The sequence below is a fragment of the Asterias rubens genome, chromosome 2 (assembly GCF_902459465.1).
Source record: "Asterias rubens chromosome 2, eAstRub1.3, whole genome shotgun sequence".
In the NCBI taxonomy this organism is placed as follows: Eukaryota; Metazoa; Echinodermata; class Asteroidea; order Forcipulatida; family Asteriidae; genus Asterias; species Asterias rubens.
This window is the reverse complement of record NC_047063.1, coordinates 25,633,746-25,657,875: the sequence shown is the minus strand read 5'-3', so window position 1 is coordinate 25,657,875 and position 24,130 is coordinate 25,633,746. Positions and strand designations below refer to the sequence as shown.

General features: G+C 40.4%; 1 protein-coding gene across 2 annotated transcripts; it reads right to left on the bottom strand.

Annotated features, from left to right (window-relative positions):
- Positions 1-719: 719 nt before the first annotated feature.
- LOC117304651 (U3 small nucleolar RNA-interacting protein 2-like) lies at positions 720-23,972 on the bottom strand. Of its 2 annotated transcripts, none has more exons than XM_033789213.1 (12): positions 23,765-23,972; positions 19,549-19,661; positions 18,828-18,952; positions 16,962-17,029; positions 16,157-16,325; positions 12,391-12,608; positions 10,441-10,541; positions 5,652-5,786; positions 5,041-5,103; positions 4,713-4,894; positions 4,397-4,479; positions 720-2,472 (listed from the first exon to the last, which is right to left on the bottom strand). In XM_033789213.1, exons 1-12 carry the CDS (start codon positions 23,816-23,818, stop codon positions 2,311-2,313), a joined length of 1,473 nt encoding a protein of 490 aa, XP_033645104.1. In that variant the 5' UTR covers positions 23,819-23,972; the 3' UTR covers positions 720-2,310. The 2 variants fall into 2 exon arrangements, with proteins under 2 accessions (XP_033645104.1, XP_033645112.1); XM_033789221.1 differs by having other exon boundaries at positions 4,397-4,476.
- Positions 23,973-24,130: the final 158 nt, after the last annotated feature.

Genomic DNA, 24,130 nt, shown 5'->3' with positions numbered 1-24,130 from the left:
ACACCATAAAGTCTGAAAATAATTCATGATTGTGTGAGCAATGCTCACTTTTGTAACGGGTTGAAAATAAGGCTGTGCAGGAATTAGCCTTCCCTTTGTGAGAGGCAAGTCCTTTGTAGCTTACACAATTCAATCCAAGATTTCGGCTACTTCAGGTCAATGGGTAACCTGAAGAATAAGTAGCCAACATCTTTGACATTCATGTTTTCAAAAACCGTATTATTGAACAATCTTTGTACATAATCTGATTATTAAGAAAACAAATGAAATGTTTAACTCATCTTACAATAACTGAAATGCGGGATAAAGGTTTTTATTAAAAGTCACAGATGTTAAAAAACAAACACAGTTTGTAACATGGAAATTGCTACATGTACCATCACACCATCGCGACTCACATGAAGACACCACTGAGTCTACCAGGGAAAGTTACAATGCTACAAGAACAAAAATGCATATCCTGTTCACTTATGAATAATATAAAAAAATGGTTTAATAAACCATAAACTTCACTCAGCAAACCAAAACTGATTGTATTTGAGCATGAATTTATTACATCACCATCAATTTTGTAAGCTCTCAAATTGGAAGGCTAATTCCTGCGCAGCCTTGGTTTAAACACTTCACAAAAGTGAGCAGTGCTCACCCAGTCATGAATTATTTTCGGAATTTTTGATGTCATATGAAAGTTGAGACCATAAGCTATCCATTAACAAAAACCTTTTTCCCCAGAATCGTTTTTTTTTTTTTATTCGGTAGCCATTTCAAAAGTGTATAGGTTTTTTTGAGACACCCAATACATTGTATTCGCATTGCCTATTGTAAATTACTTTGTTTACACATTGTCGTGTACGTTTAGCTTCCTTGGGTCGACCCCGGTGTGTGGCGTGTTTTTTTTTACAGGACGAACGTGGGAAGTTATCTGCACACGTTTGTCCTGGGAAAAAACCCAGCCACACACCAGGGTCGACCCAGGAAAGCTAAACGAACGCACCCACTATTTAAGCCGCCGATGACGTCACGCGTCATGTATAAAGTGGTTCGTTTTACCCCGCCTTTTTCAGAAATTTGGCTTGGAGCGTTCTGGAGAAAAACATTTTACCATGTCTTAACGCGAGGTAAGAGACTGGTTATATTTTTGTATGTTTCCTATGGACCCCAGCTATTAGAAAACTGTAATATATATATATACTTGAGATCATCCTTTTTTGGCTGTTTAACTTCAAGATAGACACAGGGTCTCATTCAAAACAAAAAAGGTCTTAGTACACCTATCCTGTTTGGTAACAGCCATCTTCATGCAAGTTCTTAATAGTTTTGGTGTTACTCAGCTGTCACAATAGGTGCCGTAATTTAACAGTATTCTCCAAGAGTAGTTTTATTATAACAACTTGCCGAGAAGGCAATCAAAAGATCATTAAAAAATGCTCCGTTCATCAAGGATTAAGGATCACTGGAAGTTTAAGTTAATATTGGCAATCATTGCATGCTGGATGTGACAACAGCAACATTTCTAAACAACTTTGGTAAGCATAAGAGAGAGGCCTCTCAGTTTCATTCAATTAATACTCCTAATACTAACAATGATAACAATACAGAGCATTTGTTTGTTTGGTTCATGGTTTGTTTGGTATAAGTTTAATGGATACAAGTTGCTTCTTGTTATAAAAATCACAAACATGTCATTTGAAGCGTATACAATACAGTGTGGTTTGGTTGTATCAGCTCATGACCAAAACTGTAGATTGTCGATCAATAATTAAATTGACAATAAAACAAAGACAATTTGTGGTTTACTATTTTTTTATTTTGTTTTGGTGGTCAAGTTGGGTAAAAAAAACAAACAAGTTGTGTACCTCAGAAACTGTAAAATCAGTTGATATGATGTTTCACTTAAAAATGTTTACGTTGAGCATGCTTTTATCTCAGTTGATTTTTTTCTTCCATTTTCATCCACCAATTATAAAAAGCAAATAATATTAACATTAATTAGTCATGATTGAATAGTGGTTGTTTTCTACCAGTGAGTATGCCCATAATCAGTTGGCCGAATAACCAGACCTAACTAATATCTCTTATTGAGACTGACTATAAATGTTAGTAATTTTTGGTCTGAACTACTCACTGGCACGGGCCGAGTCCACATCAAATGTGGCAACTGGACTAGACTGATCTATATATAGGCAGTGAATGAGGTTTGGGTGCAGACAATCCAGCAAAAAAGATTAGCTTGACAGACCAACTTTTACAAAGATAAAAAAAGCATCAATCTACATGTTTTGCTACCCTCTCTACCTCCACCAGACTTTTCTAGACAGATTTTACGGTAGCTTTCTTCTTAAGTCCAATGATGACAATATTGTTCTTGGCTTGCTTGAGTTTCCACCATCTTCCCAAACGGTGCTCCTGTCCCACTCCTGCCACTAACAGGCTCCCGTCACTGGTAAACTGCATTGCATTCACAAATCCAGCCTTCAATAAACGCATAAAACAAAGCAATGTGTTTAATCCTTAAGGAACCACACAAAATATTCATATTTATTAATATGATCTCCCTGCTTTTAAGTTAACAATGGCACATTACAACAACTTTTGATCCTCTCTAGAATTGTCAAAATTTAAGATAGGTCTGATAGACCCTTGCTTTGAATTAGGCACCCACTCAACCATCATACCATTAAAATTAGCAATTACCCCTTTAATAACATATGAGTTGAGCCGAATGCTCTCATACTCCATCTTTTGTCGACCAAACTTACACCAAGCCTGTGAGTGGGTCATGAAAAAAAAAGCGGAAAACCAATGTCCAGATTTAGGCCCATCGGGAAGCTTGTCCGGATTTTGGGCCAGCACTACGAATGTAAGGCTTTACATTGTAACGATTGTGTTGTGCATCCTCATTTTCATATATTTTTGTAGCATTCCTTATACAGGTATTCCGCAAGCACGGTGCGTCCTGGTCAACTGCCATATTATTTACTTGTCGCAAAAATACACACACAACAAACGTACGACATGTGATGTGAGAACCATGTGTGCCTAGTCTTGTCTCAAGGTGTTGTCTTTTTAATACAGCTTAGTAAAGCATCCTCTCTTGGTGCAATGACATTGAAGAACATGTATAATGGACATCGCGCTAAAGGAAAAATTAACGACACAGCTTCCATGAAAGACCCACGCGGAGCATTTTACTGGGTCTAGCCCCCGATAAGCTTGGGCGATATTGCTTTTATTATCCCACGATATATCGCCAAAAAAGTATCACGATATTCGATTCAATCGCGAGTTATATTTGAAGTCTAAAATTCTGACATGTTTCTATGCCCAATTCTTAATTCTTAACAAATCGAGGTATGGATCTGTGAGGTGTCCTGTCTACCCATGGTGTTATAGCTCTATGAGTTACACCCACATAAAGTGTCTTTTAAAGTGTCTACTGCGCATGACTGTTCTTACATGTGTGAATATCCTGCCCATTTCATTCTAGCTAACCAATAAGCATCCATAATGCACATGGGGTGACTTCTCATTCACAAAATGGGTTGTGGATGGGTTGTGGTTTGTGTAATATGATCCCATTGTGGTCTCCAGTTCTGCAGTGTGGCGGCACACAAGGCTCCCACACAGGGGAGGTAATTGATACATTGTGTTACTTCTGAAGTGTGTGTGGGAGACCGCCTGGGCACTAAAATCTTTGATGTTATTTTTTTCAAATGGGGTTATCTTGCGGTTGGTTCTGGGACTTTGTGGTTGCAAGACGTCTCAATTAGGGAATACATTGTGATACTTCATCGAAACAAGGATTTGCAGATAATTCGATTAACAAAAAATCAAGAGATATGGTAATCTTTAAGAAATGGTATCGCGATTTTTGATTATATCGAGATATCGCCCAAGCTTAGCCCCCGACTCACATGTCAAAATCAAATCGCAATTCCAGCTCTGTGCTGCTTGATGATCTATGTCGGATGTAAAAAAAGAAGATAAAAACAAACAGGAAAAATGCGGAGCCCAGAAATCCGCTTTAAAGCGGAGATTTCACAGGCCTGTTACACACAAGTCTGGCACAAAGACCATAATGTAATTCAGCTGTAGTTTTGTCCTTGTTCACCCTCCTTACCAAAGCTAACCATCATTGGAAACACAAAAGCTGGGATCTGGAAATAAAAAGATGGGATCTTTCCAATGCTTGTAATGAAAAGCCTTCAAATTGGAATGAAAAGATCTCAAATGCCAACCACTCATGAAGAAGAGCAGAGTATACTGTTCGAAACGTTGAGACCTTACCGACTCTTTTCATAGCCAGCACCCCCACAAAAGAGATTTACACTTGGGTGTACCCCCAAGTTTACTATTTATAGATAGTTTCTTCCTTATATGGTTTAAATGAACTTACAACTTCAATGCCAGCAACGGGAATGAGAGATCGGAATCCTTCAGAACACTGCCACAAACGAATCTTGGAATCTTTAGAACCTGCTGGTCCAAAAACAAAAAATATTCTACAATTACAATTGGGGCCTTAATCTTAATTTTGGCTTCTGTTCCAGATAGAGCCATTTTTTTTTCTTTCTCTTTAAAGAACAGCTGGTTGTTGTTCTCAGCACTACTTTGTGCAAAAGAAATTATAACATGTTGTTTATTTAAGAATCTCATGAATGTTCTATAAATAAAACGTCTTATCAGCTTCCTTACTGCTTTCAAACACTTACCAGAAGCCACCAGATCGGAGCTTTGTAATGCCGCCACCGATGAGATCCAGTTCTCCTCATGAGAGATAACAGTTTCCATCTTTTGTGAGACATCGCTACTGATATGGTCATACTTTGGAGAGTGAGCACTTTTTACAACAGCCGCTGGTTTCTTCTTTAAGACACTCCATAAGGAAATTGAACTGTGATAAAACGACACAGAGACAATAAGCACAAACTAAAGTGGTTGTATGCAGAATATTCATTTTGAGCAATCAATCAAGGCAGCGAGGCAAAAAAGTATAATGTGATAAACTTTTATGTAGAAAAAAACAAAATACAAACTTACCCATCGTCACTTCCACTGATGAAATGCTCCTCATTTATTAACTTGACACAGTCCACAGAACCCCTGTACATAAATTATTTATAAAATGGAATGTATATTTAGCACTCATATAGCTCACTACAGTGGCAGCACCACTGATCGTTAAAAAAGTACGAATAAAACATTTGAAGATTCAATCAGATTTTATCAATTCATTTTCCCTTGCGGTTTATTAGGGTTAGGGTTTCAGGTTTATTTATTCCAAAGTAGAAAACCAAAGAATTTACACAAAGAAGGATCCAGTTAAAAGAAAAACTTGTACACAATGGTCCCGATAAAGGTGAAAATGTTTCATCTTATTACTCTTGTGACCCTACTTGTCAAGTTTGAGGTAACTTACGTAATTTGAGTTATATAAACTTAGACTGCAACCTGGCTTGTTGTCATTGATGAACCAACAGGGTTCAATTTTAAGCGTGCCAATGGTACAGCACAAAGAAGCTTTGTATCTCATACATTTTAGCACTTTAACAATTTTTGTAGCATGACCACTACTATTGTTTCCTACCCTTATTCATTTTAACAACTTGTCAGCCCTGTAAGTGTTAGTGTTTATGGTTACCCTTACTCACCCTTGAGTATTATACACCAGTTGTGACTCCTCAATAACTTTCCATACTCGTACTGAATTATCCCGCCCTCCTGACGTGATTGCTCTTTCTCGAGATAAACTATCGATGGCCGTGATGCTGTCCTGATGACCAAATCTATCTCAAGGAAATAACAACTTTTTATTTGTTTGCAAAACTAATAGATGAGTAATAACTTTTAATAAACTAATAAAGCCTAACTACTGAAGGCTGGAAGCCAAGGAAGCCTAAGGCTGACAGGTAACCAATGAAGGCTGGAAGCCAACGATGCCTGTGACTGACAGGTAACTACTGAAGCCTGGAAACCAAGGATGCCTGTAGCTGACAGGTAACCATTGAAGGCTGGAAGCCAAGGATGCCTAAGGCTGACAGGTAACCACTGAAGCCTGGAAGCCAAGGATGCCTGTAGCTGACAGGTAACCATTCAAGGCTGGAAGCCAACGTTGCTGTGGCTTACAGGTAACCGCTGAAGCCTGGAAGCCAAGGATGCCTGTGGCTGACAGGTAAACATTGAAGGCTGGAAGCCAAGGATGCCTGTGACTGACAGGTAACCATTGAAGGCTGGAAGCCAACGATGCCTGTGACTGACAGGTAACTACTGAAGCCTGGAAACCAAGGATGCCTGTAGCTGACAGGTAACCATTGAAGGCTGGAAGCCAAGGATGCCTAAGGCTGACAGGTAACCACTGAAGCCTGGAAGCCAACGATGCCTGTGGCTGACAGGTAACCATTGAATGCTGGAAGCCAAGGATGCCTGTGACTGACAGGTAACCATTGAATGCTGAAATCCTAGTATGCCTGTGACTGACAGGTAACCATTGAAGGCTGGAAGCCAAGGATGCATGTGACTGACAGGTAACCATTGAAGGCTGGAAGCCAACGATGCCTGTGACTGACAGGTAACTACTGAAGCCTGGAAACCAAGGATGCCTGTAGCTGACAGGTAACCATTGAAGGCTGGAAGCCAAGGATGCCTAAGGCTGACAGGTAACCACTGAAGCCTGGAAGCCAAGGATGCCTAAGGCTGACAGGTAACCACTGAAGGCTGGAAGCCAAGGATGCCTGTGGCTTACAGGTAACCGCTGAAGCCTGGAAGCCATGGATGCCTGTGGCTGACAGGTACCCATTGAAGGCTGGAAGCCAAGGATGCCTGTGGCTGACAGGTAACCATTGAAGGCTGGAAGCCAAGGATGCCTGTGACTGATAGGTACCCATTGAAGGCTGGAAGCCATGGATGCCTGTGGCTGACAGGTAATCACTGAAGGCAGGAATCCTAGTATGCCTGTGGCTGACAGGTAACCATTGAAGGCTGGAAGCCAAGGATGCCTGTGACTGATAGGTACCCATTGAAGGCTGGAAGCCATGGATGCCTGTGGCTGACAGGTAATCACTGAAGGCAGGAATCCTAGTATGCCTGTGGCTGACAGGTAACCATTGAAGGCTGAAAGCCAAGGATGACTGTGACTGACAGGTACCCATTGAAGGCTGGAAGCCATGGATGCCTGTGGCTGACAGGTAATCACTAAAGGTAGGAATCCTAGTATGCCTGTGGCTGACAGTTAACCATTGAAGGCTGGAAGCCAAGGATGCCTGTGACTGACAGGTAACCATTGAAGGCAGGAATCCAAGGATGCCTTTGACTGACAGGTAACCATTGAAGGCTAGAAACCATGGATTCCTGTGGCTGACAGGTAATCATTGGAGGCAGGAATCCTAGGATGCCCGTGGCTGACAGGTAACCATTGAAGGCTGGAAGCCAAGGGTGCCTGTGACTGACAGGTACCCATTGAAGGCTGGAAGCCAGGGATACCTGTGGCTGACAGGTAATCAATGGAGGCAGGAATCCTAGGATGCCTGTGGCTGATATGTCAAGATGTCCATTGTGTAACTTGCAAACAAAAGCACTCACCACGTAACACTTCATTTTCCACAATACATGATAAGACAATAGGTGCACAGTCTATCCGCAGCCCATGCGTTAATAAGCATAATTGCCAAGTTTTATCTGCAGCATTTTCTGTAGTTTTTCATGTGTGACCTCAGTTTGAAAATATAATTAGTCCAAAAGGCTTCTGAAGGTCAGTCTTTTTTGGCCTTATCTGAAAAGTATTGACAAAAATGATGTAGCAGTACATTGAAATGAGGAGCATATCTGTCGTTTTGTATGAAAAATTCGGTGCAACTCAAATTTTTTTTTTTTTTTTAAATGGCTATGAAAAGAAAGAAAACAGGTCACAAAAAACCAGCAAGTTTTTCCCATTATGAGTGTCGGCTACAGTCCCCAATCCGTATATAGTATACTGTATAGGTAGATTATTTCATATATTTTTTCAGGAAATGTTAAAAGCGAGACCGGATCGTAGCTAGTTCAGTCAGGATACAGTGATTTCCAATGGTAGTCCAAAACTCCCGTTAAACAAAAAATCAACCATTAAACAGCATGGTTTTCTTGCACGGCTGACGATGATATCATCCATTATAATAATAATAATAACCTTACTTATATAGCGCTTTTTACAAAAGCGATACACAGCGCTTACAAAAAACAATAGCAACCAAACAAAAAGATAAACTACATGTTTTACAGACAAAACAATGTAATTAACAATGATTCAATCTAGAGTAACTTAGGATAGAATTGGGTTTTAATTGGGATTTAAAGGAACTCAGGGAATTGGTTAATCGAACAGATTGAGGAAAACGATTCCAGCATTTTGGCCCAGTTTCAGCAAAAGCTTTAGGTCCTACATTGGTACGTGATTGTGGGGCATTCAATACAACAGCTGAAGTGGATCTTAAATTATACAAAGATTGGCGGGTGTGGAGAAGGTTGCAAAGATAAGTTGGAGCTTGGTTACAGAGTGATTTATAAGTGAGTACTGCGTTCTTATATTCAATCCGTTGCAAAACTGGTAGCCAATGTCTGGATGAGAGGTGATGTATGCGTGTACTTTGGTTTCTTGTAGATAAGATGGGCAGCTTGATTTCAAAGGAGCTGTAGCGAGTGCAAGTTCTTTGTTGATGTTCCATGAAGAAGGCTATTACAATAGTCAAACTCTGAAAGAACTAGTGCTCGAATTGCCGCATGTGTACAACTATCATCAAGGTACTTCCTGATCAAAGTCAGGTTACGGAGGTGAAATTTAACACTTCTTGAAATATTTGCCACCTGAGTATCATGAAGAAGACGATCATCAAAGATGACACCAAGGATCTGAAGGGATTGTGAGGGTTCAAGAACAACATCACCAAGTGTCAACTTGACATCAGTGAGCTTATGATGATGTGCTTGCGATGCAACTACCAGGAATTCCGTTTTTGTCTTGGTTGAGTTGCAGTTTATTGACAGTCATCCAGGTTTGAATGTCTTTGACCACATCAGCTTGGAGAGTGCACCTTGGATAGAGTCTTGAGAACCTGGATCACATGTAAAATATATTTGTATCTCGACAGCATACATAATAATAATAACAATAAAGAGCATTTATACCGCGCTATACAAAGAACAGAACGCCTTACAAGTGGGGAGGGAACAAAAAAGGGGGCATGGAAAATACACCTTAATATGTGATAGTTAATATTGTGTTCTTGGAAGATATTGGCAATCGGTTGCAGGTACAAAGTGAACAGCAGGGGCCCTAGGACTGACCCCTGTGGGACTCCATACTCAAGTTTAACCTGGGGAGAATTTGAATTATCAATGGCAACGGAGCATGTCCTGTTCTGAAGATAGGACACGACCCACTGAATCTGGAGAGTCCAAAATGAGTGTGAAGTCTTTCCGTTAGAATGGCATGGTCAAGTGTATCAAACGCTGCTGATAGGTCAAGGGGCAACAGAAATGTAGCCTTCTTGTCGTCCAAGGCGCGTGAAATGTCATTCTGTAAAGATTGTAGAGCTGTTTCAGTGCTGTAGTTCTTTTTATAGGCAGACTGTCTCGGGTTATCAAGATGATTCAGGTCGATATATTCATGCAGTTGATGAGCAACAACTTTCTCCAAGACCTTAGCGAGAAAGTGAATATTGGAGATTGGCCTGTAGATACAAAGACTGTCTTTGTTCAATGATTGTTTCTTGAGAACAGGTGTAACCGTTGCTTGAGTAAGACAGGAAGGGAAAGTACCACTTAACAGCAAGGAGTTGACGGTCTCTAGGATGGTGGGCATGAGTACAAGAATATGTTTCTTTAACAGCCATGTGGGTAGAGGATCAAGGGAGCAGGTTTTAACAGATAGTTTCCTGATGATATCTTCAACGTTGCTGAATGTTACCTGATTGAATGATGAAAGCTTGGTATTTGGTTTGGCGAAAACTAGACCAAGAACAGATGCGTTGACATTGAGATCATCGATGCACTTTCTTATATCCATTGATCTGACTAGCTTGCTGTTTTACGTGGGTATGATGCCCCGACCGCCAAGCCAGCGTTAGTCAAAAACAAAAGACCCTGTCTACATGTAGCATGAGCTAACCCCCCAGATTCAGCTCATTCAGCCAGTTATAAACAGCTCCACCATTAGGAGTAGCGAAACTGTCTGGGGTATTTATGAATGCTCATTCATGAACAAAATCCCTGTGAAAAACATGTTGTTGTTGTTTAGGTAAGAAAAAAACAACCAAAGGTTAACACAAAGTATTTACTTTATTGCAAATGAAAACACTCATGATAATTGACTAGTTATTCTAAATGGACTGCAGTTCAATGAATGTCAAAGGGCAATAGTGGACACCTATATTTCTAAATAAAGTAGTTAAGAACTAAAATACTTACAAGGTCTCCACATAGGCCATTTCATCGACATTCCATACTTTGGCAGTTCGATCATGTGAAGCACTGTATAACGTGTGTGTTCCTTTCCTAAATGTTAAACCCTGAAGACAAAACAACATGTTTAGTACTGAGACTCTTAAGAATAGTGAACAAGGCATTCTGCAAAGACATCCTAAATACAACTTCCTTCTCAGAACCGACCTCCCCATTGATTACAAATGGGCTAACTAGAGGAATGTGGTCAGATATTTTTTCATCTATTTGATGCACTTGCTCATTGAAAGGACCTGGGGTTAATTTAATAAAGAGTTAAGACTAGTCACACAAGCGTGAGTCGAATACGGAAAAATATAGTGTTTCTGCATCCAATATCCAACACGGCCGAAGGCCGATTTGGATATGTGACGCAGACGAGCTATGTTTTTTTGTATTCCGCGAGCGCGCATGTTGTAACAAATTTATTTTCCAGTTTCACGTAAAATGCGCAAAGTTTAAAATTTCAGAACGTTACTTCGCGACGAACAGTATGCACGCACACTAAGTTTAGAATGTAATTTTTGCACTGGCCGTATACGGAGCATGACGCATTGACATTCACAATAAGCGCTGTGTAATAAAAACAGAGGAAGTAGTAGTTTTTATTCCCTAGTAGTTCGAGCATCTGATTGGTGGATTAGCGCATACTGGAAGATAATAAATATAAAGGCTGGACAAGTAACTCTTCAAACTCGAGATAAGACTACTCTTAACTCTTTGTGAAATCCACCCTATGATCGATTCCTCTTTGAGTCATCGCACAAGCTAGCGCCAACCAGCATCGCATACAATCCACACGCTCGTTTATCTGATGTCCCGATTTCACAAGGAACCAGTCTAACACAATCCATTGATCAACAGAGGGTGCTGTTGTTAAAATGACCATATATGGTATCGTCCGTTTGTGAACGGACGAAAAATATTATTGGTGAATGAAATGACTCTTGGAAAATGTTTACGAAGGAATTTGCCAAAATAAAGACGCAAAAAGAGCGATTGGAGAAAGATGTAAAAGATGAATTTGAGAACTATGCAAGAAAGTTAACTTGGGATTAGTTTCTTTATGAATAAGATATGATTTATCAATATCTTGAATAAGATATGATTTATCAATATCTTTATTCATAAAAAAAACTGTTCCATTGGGTTAGCTAACCATAGGAAAACCTCTGGCCAATTTTTAAATTTACTTGTTTAAATAATAAGGCCAGTAAGTTACCCGCCCTTTGATAACTTACTGGCCTTCGCGCCTTTTTATTTTGAAACTTTTGGCCTAGGTGCCCTTTCTACTGGCATTGGTGCCCTTCAAAATTTTGCTTGATCCAAGGCCAAAGTGGCCTTGCCCTAAAAAAATTGTAATTCCAGGCCTGATGCACCATTGAAATATAAGGCTATTTCTCTCCGCCACCACACCCCTTGGTAATCTCCCCACATCAGAGCCTATAATAATGTTGTGAGGTGTGCCGAGAGGAATTATCACACACTGTACCACACACTAATGAAGATCATGTCATCTTTGTTGCAAAGTACAACTTTGAAAACAATGACCAGTGATGCCAAACCAAATACAGTACATAAATTCCGAAAGAATCCACCAACCCAATCCAATTGGTTCAATATTTCATTGACTGCTGCTTTGCCATCCACTGCTGGCAGGCAATTTAGATCTAGCACATTGCTGACAAGATCAAGAGACTTCTGGATTCATTTGTTCTTGATGTAATAACTATTTCTGCCATCTTAACAACATTTGAATCCGTTTCAATTGATAAGTGGAAAAATTATTTTCTTACTACCTTCCTGTTATCCTTCCAATTAATCAAACCGTATTCAATTTTTCTGAAAGTTATAAACTAAACAATATTAAATACAATCTAGAAGAAACTGAGGCCATTGGTTCCTACAAGTACTCACCGACACAGTATCCCTGTGGCCCCTGAACGTGTGCAACAGTTCCCCATTGCTGGGATTCCATATGTGTATGAGTTTACTCCTACACCCTGATGCTAAGAACTGACCATCACTTGAGATTGCGAGTGCCAGGATGTGGGTTGTGTGACCTTTATGTGTGTCTTCTGTACCTTTCTTCCCACCTGGAATGATGTACTCCTTCAGCCTTGTTTCAATATTCCCTGAAAAAAGAGATTCATAAACAGTGTCTCAACTTGTCAGATGCCAAAGTGAGGTATCAGGGATACAAACTTTGAAAGCTGCATCACAAGATGTTCAGGAGAAACAACTTAAAGCTAATTCAACTGCTACTGAAACAACATCCAATTAGTCGGCCTGTGCATTTTGTGCCTGGTTAGTTTTGGAACTGGGTACTCATTTGCAACGATGCTTTGGTTCTCGGCTACCTTTGTCGCGGTGACTTCGAACATTTAAAACACTTAATTCATCTGGTTCCCTGGTCTGTGTTCATAGACACCAACGACATCAACAAGTCCACAGAGAACTTCAATGACTTGTTTGATGCTGCTATCCGTGATTCCATTCCCAAGGTCTCTAAACGAAAATCCCGTCACACACCTTGGATCACCCCAGAACTCAATAAACTGATTAACGAAAAACACAAACTGTTCAATTTAGCCCGTAAATCTGGTCGCCCACTTGACTGGATTAATTACAAAACTGCTCGCAATGTAGTTAAAAAAACTACCCGTAAAACATATTGGGGTTATGTCAATCGCTTGTTCGAATGCAAGGACAACCGACGTAGTTTCTGGTCCTTTGTCAGAGGCAGGAAACAATCGCCCCCGCCTCCATCATTTTATCATAATAACTGTAAAATAACCAGCCCTGACATAATTTCATCTGCATTCAGTGATTACTTCTGTTCTGTTTGTAAACAATCAGGTCCGGTTCCCAACCTCCCCCCGCCCTGCTCACTGCATATTCCTGAGTTGTCTCACATTTCAGTTTCTGCCAACCAAATTGCTGCGTTGCTTAAACAGCTCCCCTCTAATAAATCTCCTGGACCTGATTGTATCTTGCCTAACGTTCTGAACAAAATCTCCTCCGAAATAGCTCATCCTCTTGGCTTATTGTTTAACGCATCGCTGAGCATCGGTCAACTGCCTGATGCTTGGCGGTGTGCTAACATTACACCAGTTCACAAGAAAGGGGATAAGGTATTGTTAACTAATTATAGGCCTGTTGCTCTGACTTCTGTGTTATGTAAGGTTCTTGAACGCATTATAACTGTTGTATTAAATAATCACTTAAACACCTTTGCTCTCCTAAATCCCTATCAGCACGGCTTTGTAAAACACAGGAGTTGCGTTACCCAACTGGTGAACATTATTCAATCTTGGTCATCCACCCTTGATAGACGCCGCCTCCCTAGAGTAGATGCCGTTTTCTTGGACATGTCAAAAGCCTTTGACACAATGCCACACCACATCCTACTTGAAAAACTTGCTACCTCTTTCAATGTTCGGGGCAAGTTGTGGTGTTGGGTTCGGTCTTTCCTGACAGACCGCAAGCAACGGGTTCTCTTTAGGGGCGGAGTCTCCTCTTGGGTTAACATTACTTCTGGTGTTCCTCAAGGCAGTGTATTAGGGCCGTTACTATTCAATCTTTTTGTTAATGACATATCCCATTCAACTTCATCCAGTTGTGTGTTATTTGCCGATGACATTCTTCTGTACCGCACAATAGAAAACGCCAATGACGAACTTGTGCTCCAATCCGACTTGGATAAGCTTGTTAACTGGTCCAATGTCAATGAAATGACATTCAACATTAGTAAAACCAAGGTCATGCATATCACAAGATGCAGGAACCTTGACCCAATATTGTACAACCTAGGTACTCTTCCAATAGAATCTACCAAGTCGTTTCAGTACCTAGGGCTTACACTTGATTCCAAACTTTCATGGGCAACTCATACCTCCTCAGTAGTTGCCAGAGCCAATCGCATGTTAGGTTTCATCAGAACAGTTGCTAGAGGGTCCTCCACTAACGCAATTTTCTCACTGTACAAATCTCTTGTTCTCCCAATTTTAGAGTATGGTCTCCCAGCATGGCATCCGTTTACATTATCACAACAAAATCAGCTTGAAAGGGTTCAAAGAACTGCTACCCGGCTTGCTCTTAAACAAAGGCGCGGAATAATGTCTTATGAGGACAGATTGCAGCATCTTCACTGGCATCCTTTAACTAACAAGCGTAATTACTTGCTCAGTGCCTTTGTGTTCAAGGTTTTACATGGCACTGCTCACTGCAAATCCATTCTTACCGGGGTTTTCATTAATCCTCGTCATCTTGACTCACTCACATTCCGCCATCTTTCAGCTCGTACCGACTCATTGTTCCATTCACCCTCCCATCGATTTCCCAGATTGTGGGACACGATACCACCTGTCATTCGCGAAGCTGCTGTAATTTGTCCTCTTATGACATTTCTCCGCCTCCTTAAGGATCATTGTTTAAACCACACAGCGTAATAGATGTTCAATTTGTTTGCATGCAGGTCGTGAACGATCCCCTGTTTGGTTTCCCTTCCCTTTTGTTGTTTCTGAGTTCATTGTGTTTGTTGGTCATGCGTGGGGCAGCATGCTTCCGAGCAACAGTAATTTGGTTTACTTTTGTTACCCCTGACCCGCATGATTTGTCTTTGTTTTTTATCCCTTCTGGTTGTCGTTCAATCGAGGTATACATTTTGGTAGTATTTCCACACATGGTGTTAAAACCTGGGCCTTTTAGTTAAAAACATATTTAAGTGTCTTTTAAAGTGCCTACTGATAATGACTGTATGCATATATAATTAGATCTCGCCCATTTCATTCTAGTTAACCAATAGGCATCCATAATGAACATGAGGTGACTACATCATTCCCTGTGGGTGCTCAATGGGTTGTGGTTTGTGTAATATGATCCCAATGTGGTCTGCAACTGGCGGCACAATCTCCACCACACGGGGAGGTAAATGATACAATTGTATTACTTCTGTAGTTTCTGTGTGAGACGCCTGAGCACTTAAGTCTTTGATTATGTAATGTTTTTTTTTTCCCCCAAAAAACGGTCAGTTTGGATCAATTTGGGAATCTTGCGGTCTGGTCTTGGACTTAATATGTTTTTAAACAGTCCTTTGTTGTTGAAGATTAGGGAAGACATCGTGATACTTCATCAAAACAGCAACTTACTGATAAATTGATTAACAGCAAATCAAGACGATATCTTAATCGTTTGATAAGTGGTATCGCGATTTTCGATAATATCGTGATATTGCCCAAGCTTATCCCTGATACACAAGTGGTACGACACCATGCAATTCTTGGTTTTCAAATTTGATTAGTGACGTACTATAAATAGTCAAAGATCACACAGTAATCCTTGCAGAACTTTGGAAACTCCAAAGGCAGGTAAGTTGCTGTTATGGCGAGCAGTGTCTGTAAGTTACTTGCAATGTCGGGGTATTTTGGGGTTGTTGTTGTTGTTGTTGTTTTTATGGGGGGGGGGGGTTGCGTTTTTATTTATGTATTTATTTATTTATTTTGTTTCGTAGAAAACGTACAGCGAAAGGTTTTCAATGGGTAATGGAATTTTTTTAAATTTAACCGTGTAATGACGTTGGCTTTCAGGCATGCCAATACCTGGAGACTTGACAGAGGCCTACTTAATACCGTCAAAATACACCAAGGATGGGCATGATGAGAAGAGAGTTGACCAGACTTACATTTGATAATGCAGCATTCTTTAGAAGCACTAAATATGTACTTGTTGTCAGGGGATATGACAAGGCAAGTAATTGACAAATTGTGACCTCTCAGTACAGTCATCTCAGGTGTTGCTTCAAAGTCATATTCCTGGCAAACTTTCCTCTGTAGTTTTCCACTCAGTTCGAGCTGTAAGGTTCAATAGAAAACTAGTGTTTATCAGCTTCCGTATGATGATAAAAAAAAAGTGCAAAAAGTTTTCTTATTTTATCTGGATTATGTATGTAACTCATTAAAGATTATAAGCACCTCTTCTGTTCACTCAATGTCATTTTTGTGAATCATTGCAACCTTTACAAGGGTTTACCTGAAGTACTATCAGCATGTGGATTGTTAAACTAGACAAGATAGAACCCTGCGCCATTGTCTCACAACAATTAAAGGCTAATAAGTCATTGAAGCCAGCCAGACCATAATGTCCTCATCTGTCCACCGTGGAATTCTCTCTCCATTTTTTGTCTTGTTTATTACATGCAAGTGCTGCAGTTTGTGAGCACATGTGGTTACCAGCTCTTTATCAACGATTATTTTGATGTCACAAATTATTCAAAAATAATATTAAATATCACATAATATTCCTGATGATGTACCAGGGATGACAAAAATCAGTTTCACTCAGGCTAACATCAAACATCTTTGTGAGAAAAAAAGCCATTTGAGATTTTTTTGCAATGTTTTTTTATGAATACAATGAACACCATACAATGATGAATGTACACAAACACATGTTTTTTCATTTAAACAAGCCTGTCACACATTACTTACCACATCTTCTTTAAGTCTGTGTGATATGGCGTCTTTGTCAATATCTCTGGCGTCTTCATTATCTTTCTCTGTAAAAAAAGAGAACAAAAAATCCCAATCCCATTTACTTTATTTAATAGAGAACATAATGCATCCCATAGATTTATGGTTGATCTTGAGTACAGCAATTTATACCATTACGGTAGGTGTAGGTGTAACCACCAACCCGCTAGTAGGACAGCCTGAATAAGCACTTCAGTTCTTTACATGGTAATGAGTCAAATCAACACAAATATTTTTAAGAGGCAGAAAATCAGTTTCATCAGAATCTACTTGTCAATGTACAGTCAAAAATGTTGTTTTTCATATTTTGTTAAAACATTTATGTTTCTTGTTTACAGTTCACACTCTTCACAACAACAGGTTTCAAACAAACTCTGCCCGTTCAGAGCACACAACAAACAGTTGACAAGTTTACCTACCTTCATCTGCAAGCTGTGCCAAATGATTAGATGAAGTCTCTTTTCCCAACAAACTCTGCCCGTTCAGAGCACACAACAAACAGTTGACAAGTTTACCTACCTTCATCTGCAAGCTGGGCCAAATACTGCTTGGTTAGACGAAGAGAACACAACCAACAGTTGACAAGTTTACCTACCTTCATCTGCAAGCTGGGCCAAATACTGCTTGGTTAGACGAAGTCTCTTTTCCAAACAAACTCTGCCCCTGAAGAGCACACAACCAACAGTTGACAAGTTTAACTACCTTCATCTGCAAGCTGCGCCAAATGATTAGATGAAGTCTCTTTTCCCAACAGACTCTGCCCTACAGAGCACACAACCAACAGTTGACAAGTTTACCTACATGTACCTTCAGCTTCAACTTCAAGCTGTGCCGACTACTGCTTGGTTAGACGAAGAGCACACATCCCACAGTTGACAAGTTTACCTACCTTCATCTGCAAGCTGTGCCAAATGATTAGATGAAGTCCTTTTTCTGAACAGACTCTGCCCTACAGAGCACACAACCAACAGTTGACAAGTTTACCTACATGTACCTTCAGCTTCAACTTCAAGCTGTGCCGAATACTGCTTGGTTAGACGAAGAGCACTAAACCAACAGTTGACAAGTTTACCTACCTTCATCTGCAAGCTGTGCCAAATGATTAGATGAAGTCCCTTTTCTGAACAGACTCTGCCCTACAGAGCACACAACCAACAGTTGACAAGTTTACCTACATGTACCTTCAGCTTCAACTTCAAGCAGTGCCGAATACTGCTTGGTTAGACGAAGTCTCTTTTCCAAACAAACTCTGCCCGTTCAGAGCACACAACCAACAGTTGACAAGTTTACCTACCTTCATCTGTAAGCTGTGCCAAATGATTAGATGAAGTCTCTGATCCCAACAGACTCTGCCTTACAGAACACACAACCAACAGTTGACAAGTTTACCTACCTTCAGATTCAACTTCAAGCTGTGTCAAATACTGCTTGGTTAGACGAAGTCTCTTTTTCGAACAGACTCTGCCCCTAAAGAGCACACAACCAACAGTTGACAAGTTTAACTACCTTCATCTGCAAGCTGTGCCAAATGATTAGATGAAGTCTCTGATCCCAACAGACTCTGCCTTACAGAACACACAACCAACAGTTGACAAGTTTACCTACCTTCAGATTCAACTTCAAGCTGTGTCAAATACTGCTTGGTTAGACGAAGTCTCTTTTCCCAACAGACTCTGCCCCTAAAGAGCACACAACCAACAGTTGACAAGTTTAACTACCTTCATCTGCAAGCTGTGCGGAATACTGCTTGGTTAGATGAAGTCTCTGATCCCAACAGACTCTGCCTTACAGAGCACACAACCAACAGTTGACAAGTTTACCTACCTTCATCTGCAAGCTGTGCTAAATACTGCTTGGTTAGACGAAGTCTCTTTTCCTGTGCAGTTTCCTCTTCAGATTCGGATTCAGATGAGGATGGGACAACCTTTCGCTTATTGGTTGGGGTATCACTGGGTAAAGGAGAAATTCAAAAACAAACTTTGAGAAAAACATGCTGATTTTGCTCACCGTCCATTTCAGATATGAATAAAAATAATAACTGTTAAAATGTGTAGATTTATTTGAGTGCGTGCAAATTTAACTGCATTTGGCAGATAGACTGGTTGCAATTGCTACAATTATTGCATCACAGGCACATTTATGACAATGCCCCTTCCTGGGGCAAGCTTGGGCAAGAAAATAAAACACACAGTTTACTACACTGGTAGTGGTGGTTCACTACTTAACATTAAGTTTGAGCACAGGGCCTGTAGGATGGTATGGTACTTAGTACATGTTGTAGTCTAAGGTACCAGGTTACAGGTGGGTTGGACAATTTTTCTGTCGGTGGAGAAGCCTGCTTTTTCTTTATTATTACTGCCGAGTGGCGATGTCCAGTCCACTGCCTGAGAACCAAGACTAGTGTTTGTGTGCTGAACAAGTGATTAAATAGAGCCCTGGTAAAGCACAGCCCAATTTCAAGAAACGTATCTGGAACCTAATTGTACTTCAAGCATTGTATCAGAACTACATTTGATCTATTCCTTGTACAATAGGCAAAACTTACATTTCATCATCAGATGAATCACTAACAATCTCTTCAGTCAACTTGGCTTTCTTCTTCCTGAGTTTGTTAATTGCAGCAGTACTCACATCTCGTTTAGATTTACCTGAGGAATCCTAAATCAGAAATTAGGAATATTATTCAATTACCAGATTGTTATTATCATGCAGATTTGTTTAAACGTTGTTGACTTCATCAAAACACGCAGTTTAGATAGCTCGGTGACTTTTTAAAGATTTTGATTTTATTATTATGTTTATACACCAGAAGGACGTCTCAAAGGGCTTACACATTCTGGTCACTGGGCCTCAAATCATTATTAAACCATCTCAGCTCCCTGGGGAGTATACAGCCTGTGCTGCCAAATATGTAGCGCACTAAGTTAATCAATCACAAGAACCAACTCTGCCCTTGCAGGTACCCATTTACCCCTCGCGGGAGAGAAGCTTTAAATGGTTAAATGTCTTGCCCAAGAACACAAATGTCACAACCAGGATTCAAACCCACACTCTGCTGAACAAAAAATAATAATAACAATAACAATTCTTATAGCGCATTTCACAATATCCATATCAATGCACTTTACATTAGTGCTCTGGTCATAGGGCCAATAACATCCCTTTTATTGTTTCTCAGCTCCCTTGAGAGTATACAACCTGGGCAACAGTTTATATCGCTCCAAAGGCTTTTTCATTCACAATATCAACCTCTACCCTCGCAGGTACCTATGTATACCCCTGGGTGAAGAGAAGCAATTATAGTGAAGTATCTTGCTCAAGGACACAAGTGTCACGACCGGGATTCGAACCCACACTCTGGTGACTCAGCACCAGAACTTGAGTTCGGCGCTCTTATCCGCTCGCCGAAGACACTCACGGTTAAGGAACTTAACTCGTATATGTCCTAAAATTAATCCCAAGTTAGGAAGAGTTTGGTGAAACCAACGGCAGCATATTTATTGGCACTTGAGATGGGGCAATATTAAATGATAATAAGTTTAACAATGATAGAATAGTCAAATAAAGTGTGGTTGACAGGATACAAAGTAATTGGCAGTGTCTCAGAAATTAATAATTATAATCACAATGTGTGTAGCAAAAAGTTTGCTACAGTTGACTAATTGTGCTGAACTCCTGCGAAACTTTCACTGCGAAAACAGTGACTTAAAAATTTGATTTGCATTCACAGGAACCGTGCTTTACATGTACTTGTGACAAAAGTAGGCTGGGGCGACTAGTGTGCCCGGGGCAACTAGTGTGAGAATCCGTATTTTATCTCGACAATATCGTAGTTAGGTTCGAGGTGCGACTAGTCGAGTAATAAATTTCACTAGTAGTCACCCATTCGCAACATAAATAATATTTCCTTTGCGTCACATAGCGGCACAAATCTTGAGAATCCGTATTTTATCTCGACAAGTCACAAATCCTGAGAATCCGTATTTTATCTCGACAAGTGTCATAGTTAGGTTTGACGTGCGACTAGTCGAGTAGTAAATTTCACTAGTTGCCCATTCGCAACATAATTAGTATTGGCTTTGCGGCACATAGCGGCACAAACCTTGAGAATCCGTATTTTATCTCGACAAGTGTCGTAGTTAGGTTTGAGGTGCGACTAGTCGAGTCATGATGGGAACTTGCTTTATTAGCAGAAACAGTGAATTCTGCGCTTACATCAAGCGAAATAGACTGCTTACATGGCTTAGCAGGGATTTTTTTTTTTTGTGTGCTTCCAAGCTCGCACATTTTATTCGGCGCTTGCACAGTAAGCGGAAAATGGTGATCGTAAGCGCAGACTTTGGTGGTTATGAGAACCATGAAATTTTGCCCTTTAAGTAGGTTTGGTAAGGCCTAACACTTCAAACATGTAAAGTCAAAAAAGATTGTTAGTACATGTACATGAGGGGAAATCTTGTGAGACTGGTCCAATTTTACTCTGCTTCACTGCGTAAGCAAAGAATTGACACTTCAGAAGCGCGGATATTATCGCTTACATAAAGCATATTTCACAGCTTAGCAGGGATATTTTTGCTTGTGCGCGGGGAAACTTATCATATGTAATCTTTGCTTTGAACTTGCACAGTCAGCGCTTGCAAACTAAGCGGAGAATGGTGGTTGTATAATAAATGGGCAGAGTTTGGTTGAAGCAGACAGAGCCATAAAACTGGGCCGTGTTCTATAGGGGAAGTTATAGCTTGACATGTTATGACAGTTTTGGTCTGTGCGATGTACACATACAAATACAGAGTCAGATACAGACATTACGGTGCAGAAATCGTGCAATTGAAATTTCTCAAAATAAAGGAGTATCCTACAAATTAATTATGTGTTTTTAAATACATAAAATAATATCAAATGGAAGCTTTAGGATGTTTAGCTTAATTCATATCATAAAACATATTAATTAACCACGTGACCCTCATTTGCATATTATTTTGGAAATCTTTGCAGCATCATATCTCAAGACTCCTTGGGGGTTGGAGATTAATTTGAAAAAAATTGTAACCTCAAGTTGACCTCTACTTCCGCGTCAACCGGAAGTGGGACCATATCTCAAGAACTATACAGCAGATTTTCAAACTCTTTTCAGTTATAAAGTCCTTAGGCATAAAATATTAACTTTGAAAAACCGTGACCTCAAGTTGACCCCTACTTCCTGGTCAACCGGAAGTGGGACCATATCTCAAGAACTTTACAGCAGATTTTCAAACTCTTTTCAGTTATAAACTCCTTAAGCATAAAATATTAACTTGAAAAACCGTGACCTGAAGTTGACCCCTACTTCCTAGTCAACCGGAAGTGGGACCATCTCAAGAACTACACAACCGATTATCAAACTTATTTCATTTATAGACTCCTTGGGCATTCAATATTTGGAGTAGTTGGGGACTGAATGACGGTAAGAATTTATAATTTTTAACAATTTTAGAGATTGCGAAGTGGATTTTCTGTCGATCCCCCCAGACAATGAGATATCAAAGGACACAAAGAGTCTAATTTTGGCGAAAAAAAAGAAAAAAAGGAGACACTGTGATTCTAAAATTCATTAAACCATCATCGTTTTACGCGTGAGAGACACAGCAAAAAAGACATCACCAGAGTGGAGAGTGTTCAAAGACGTGCAGCCAGACTTGTCCTTCAGAGGTAGGTGCTAACGTAGAGACAGTGTTTCTTCCATGCTACAAGAGCTTGAGTGGAAGTCACTTGAATGGAGAAGACAGGCCGCCAGTCTGTCAATGCTCTACAAAGCACAACCTTGTCGCCATCAATGCCTCCCATTACCTCCAATGATTCGCTTCAACAACAGATCCTACCACCCTTGCAAACTCCTGGCCATCACTAGCCGCACCCAGCTATTATGGTAGTTCCTACTTTCCAAGAACAGTCAAACTCTGGAACTCGCTCCCAGTTGTGGTGTTGGCCGCCCCAACCTTACGAGTCCTTCAAGGGAGGAGTAGCATCAAGTCTATAAGCAGCAGCCCAGTTTTATTTGCACTTTGTCTAGCACTAGTTGAGTTCCAGTTGTTTTGTCTTCATCACCTTCAGTTTCTTCAGTTTTGTGTCTGAGTTAGCACTTTTGTGTCCGATCTGCACTGCATACAAACAAGCACCCTTGGCCTTACAGCCTCACTTAAGGATTCTGCCGAGTATCAACGTAAACGTAAACGTAGTGTAAGTCGTAAACGTACCCGTAACCTTTGAGGTTACGGGAGACGATAGCGGACGAAACCGAACTATACTATACTAGGGCCTAATAACTTTGTAACAGGATCAAGCTTTTTATGGGACTATGGTGGAACTGAACTTTTACATCAAAAATGAGGCCTACCATGCAGTGTGAAAATCAAACTTTTTCAACTGGGTGCCTACTGCCTAGCCCCACTTGTGTGGCCAAGGCGAGCTGAATCCGGATTCAGCTAGCCTTGCTTGCTTGGCCACACAAGTGGATTCAGCTAGCCTTGGCCACACCAAGTCGGGCTACTAGACTGGGTGCCGAGTTTGTATTGTCTACATGTGCCGAGTTCGTGGGTGCCGAGTTTGCAAGGTGCCGAGGTTGTTGGTGCCGAGTTTACAAGGTGCCGAGTTTACAAGGTGCCGAGTTTGCAGGTGCCGAGTTTGCAAGGTGCCGAAGTGACCGGTACATATATCATCACCATTTCCTATATTGTTTTACACCGTCACAGATAGAGAATAGACACAGGAATTAGGGAATGACTTACCTTTTTGCCGACAGACTTCTTCTTTGTAGCTGAGCCTCTTATAAAGAATGACATTGTTGAAATTACAGGTCTTTACACTCAACAAGCAAGAAGTTAAATTCGGAGGGGACAGAAAGCAACTTCACTTCCATTCCATTAAACCATGCACAATAATAGGAACCCTATAATACGACACTCGTCGTATCGTTGGTTAGTGGTTCGTCCGCAGTGTGGCCACCGAAAAACACGTGGGTCATAAACTTGTCCAGTCCGATCTCAAGTTATCATACGCAGCAGCTCTCCCGTCAGAACTTGAACAAGTCTAGTCAACATCGTTTCCATTTTCCATAGAGGAACATTTATTACCAAGTAAAAATAAACCATACT

Bases quoted from the DNA above. Each gene is read 5' to 3' on its own strand.
- LOC117304651 (XM_033789213.1), bottom strand. From the start codon at position 23,818: ATGTCATTCTTTATAAGAGGCTCAGCTACAAAGAAGAAGTCTGTCGGC. The intron at 17,030-18,827 runs GTAGGTAAACTT...CTTTTTTTACAG, and splicing joins AGCACAGCTTGCAGATGAAG to AGAAAGATAATGAAGACGCC. The intron at 2,473-4,396 runs GTAAGTTCATTT...CGTTTATTGAAG, and splicing joins CCGTTGCTGGCATTGAAGTT to GCTGGATTTGTGAATGCAAT.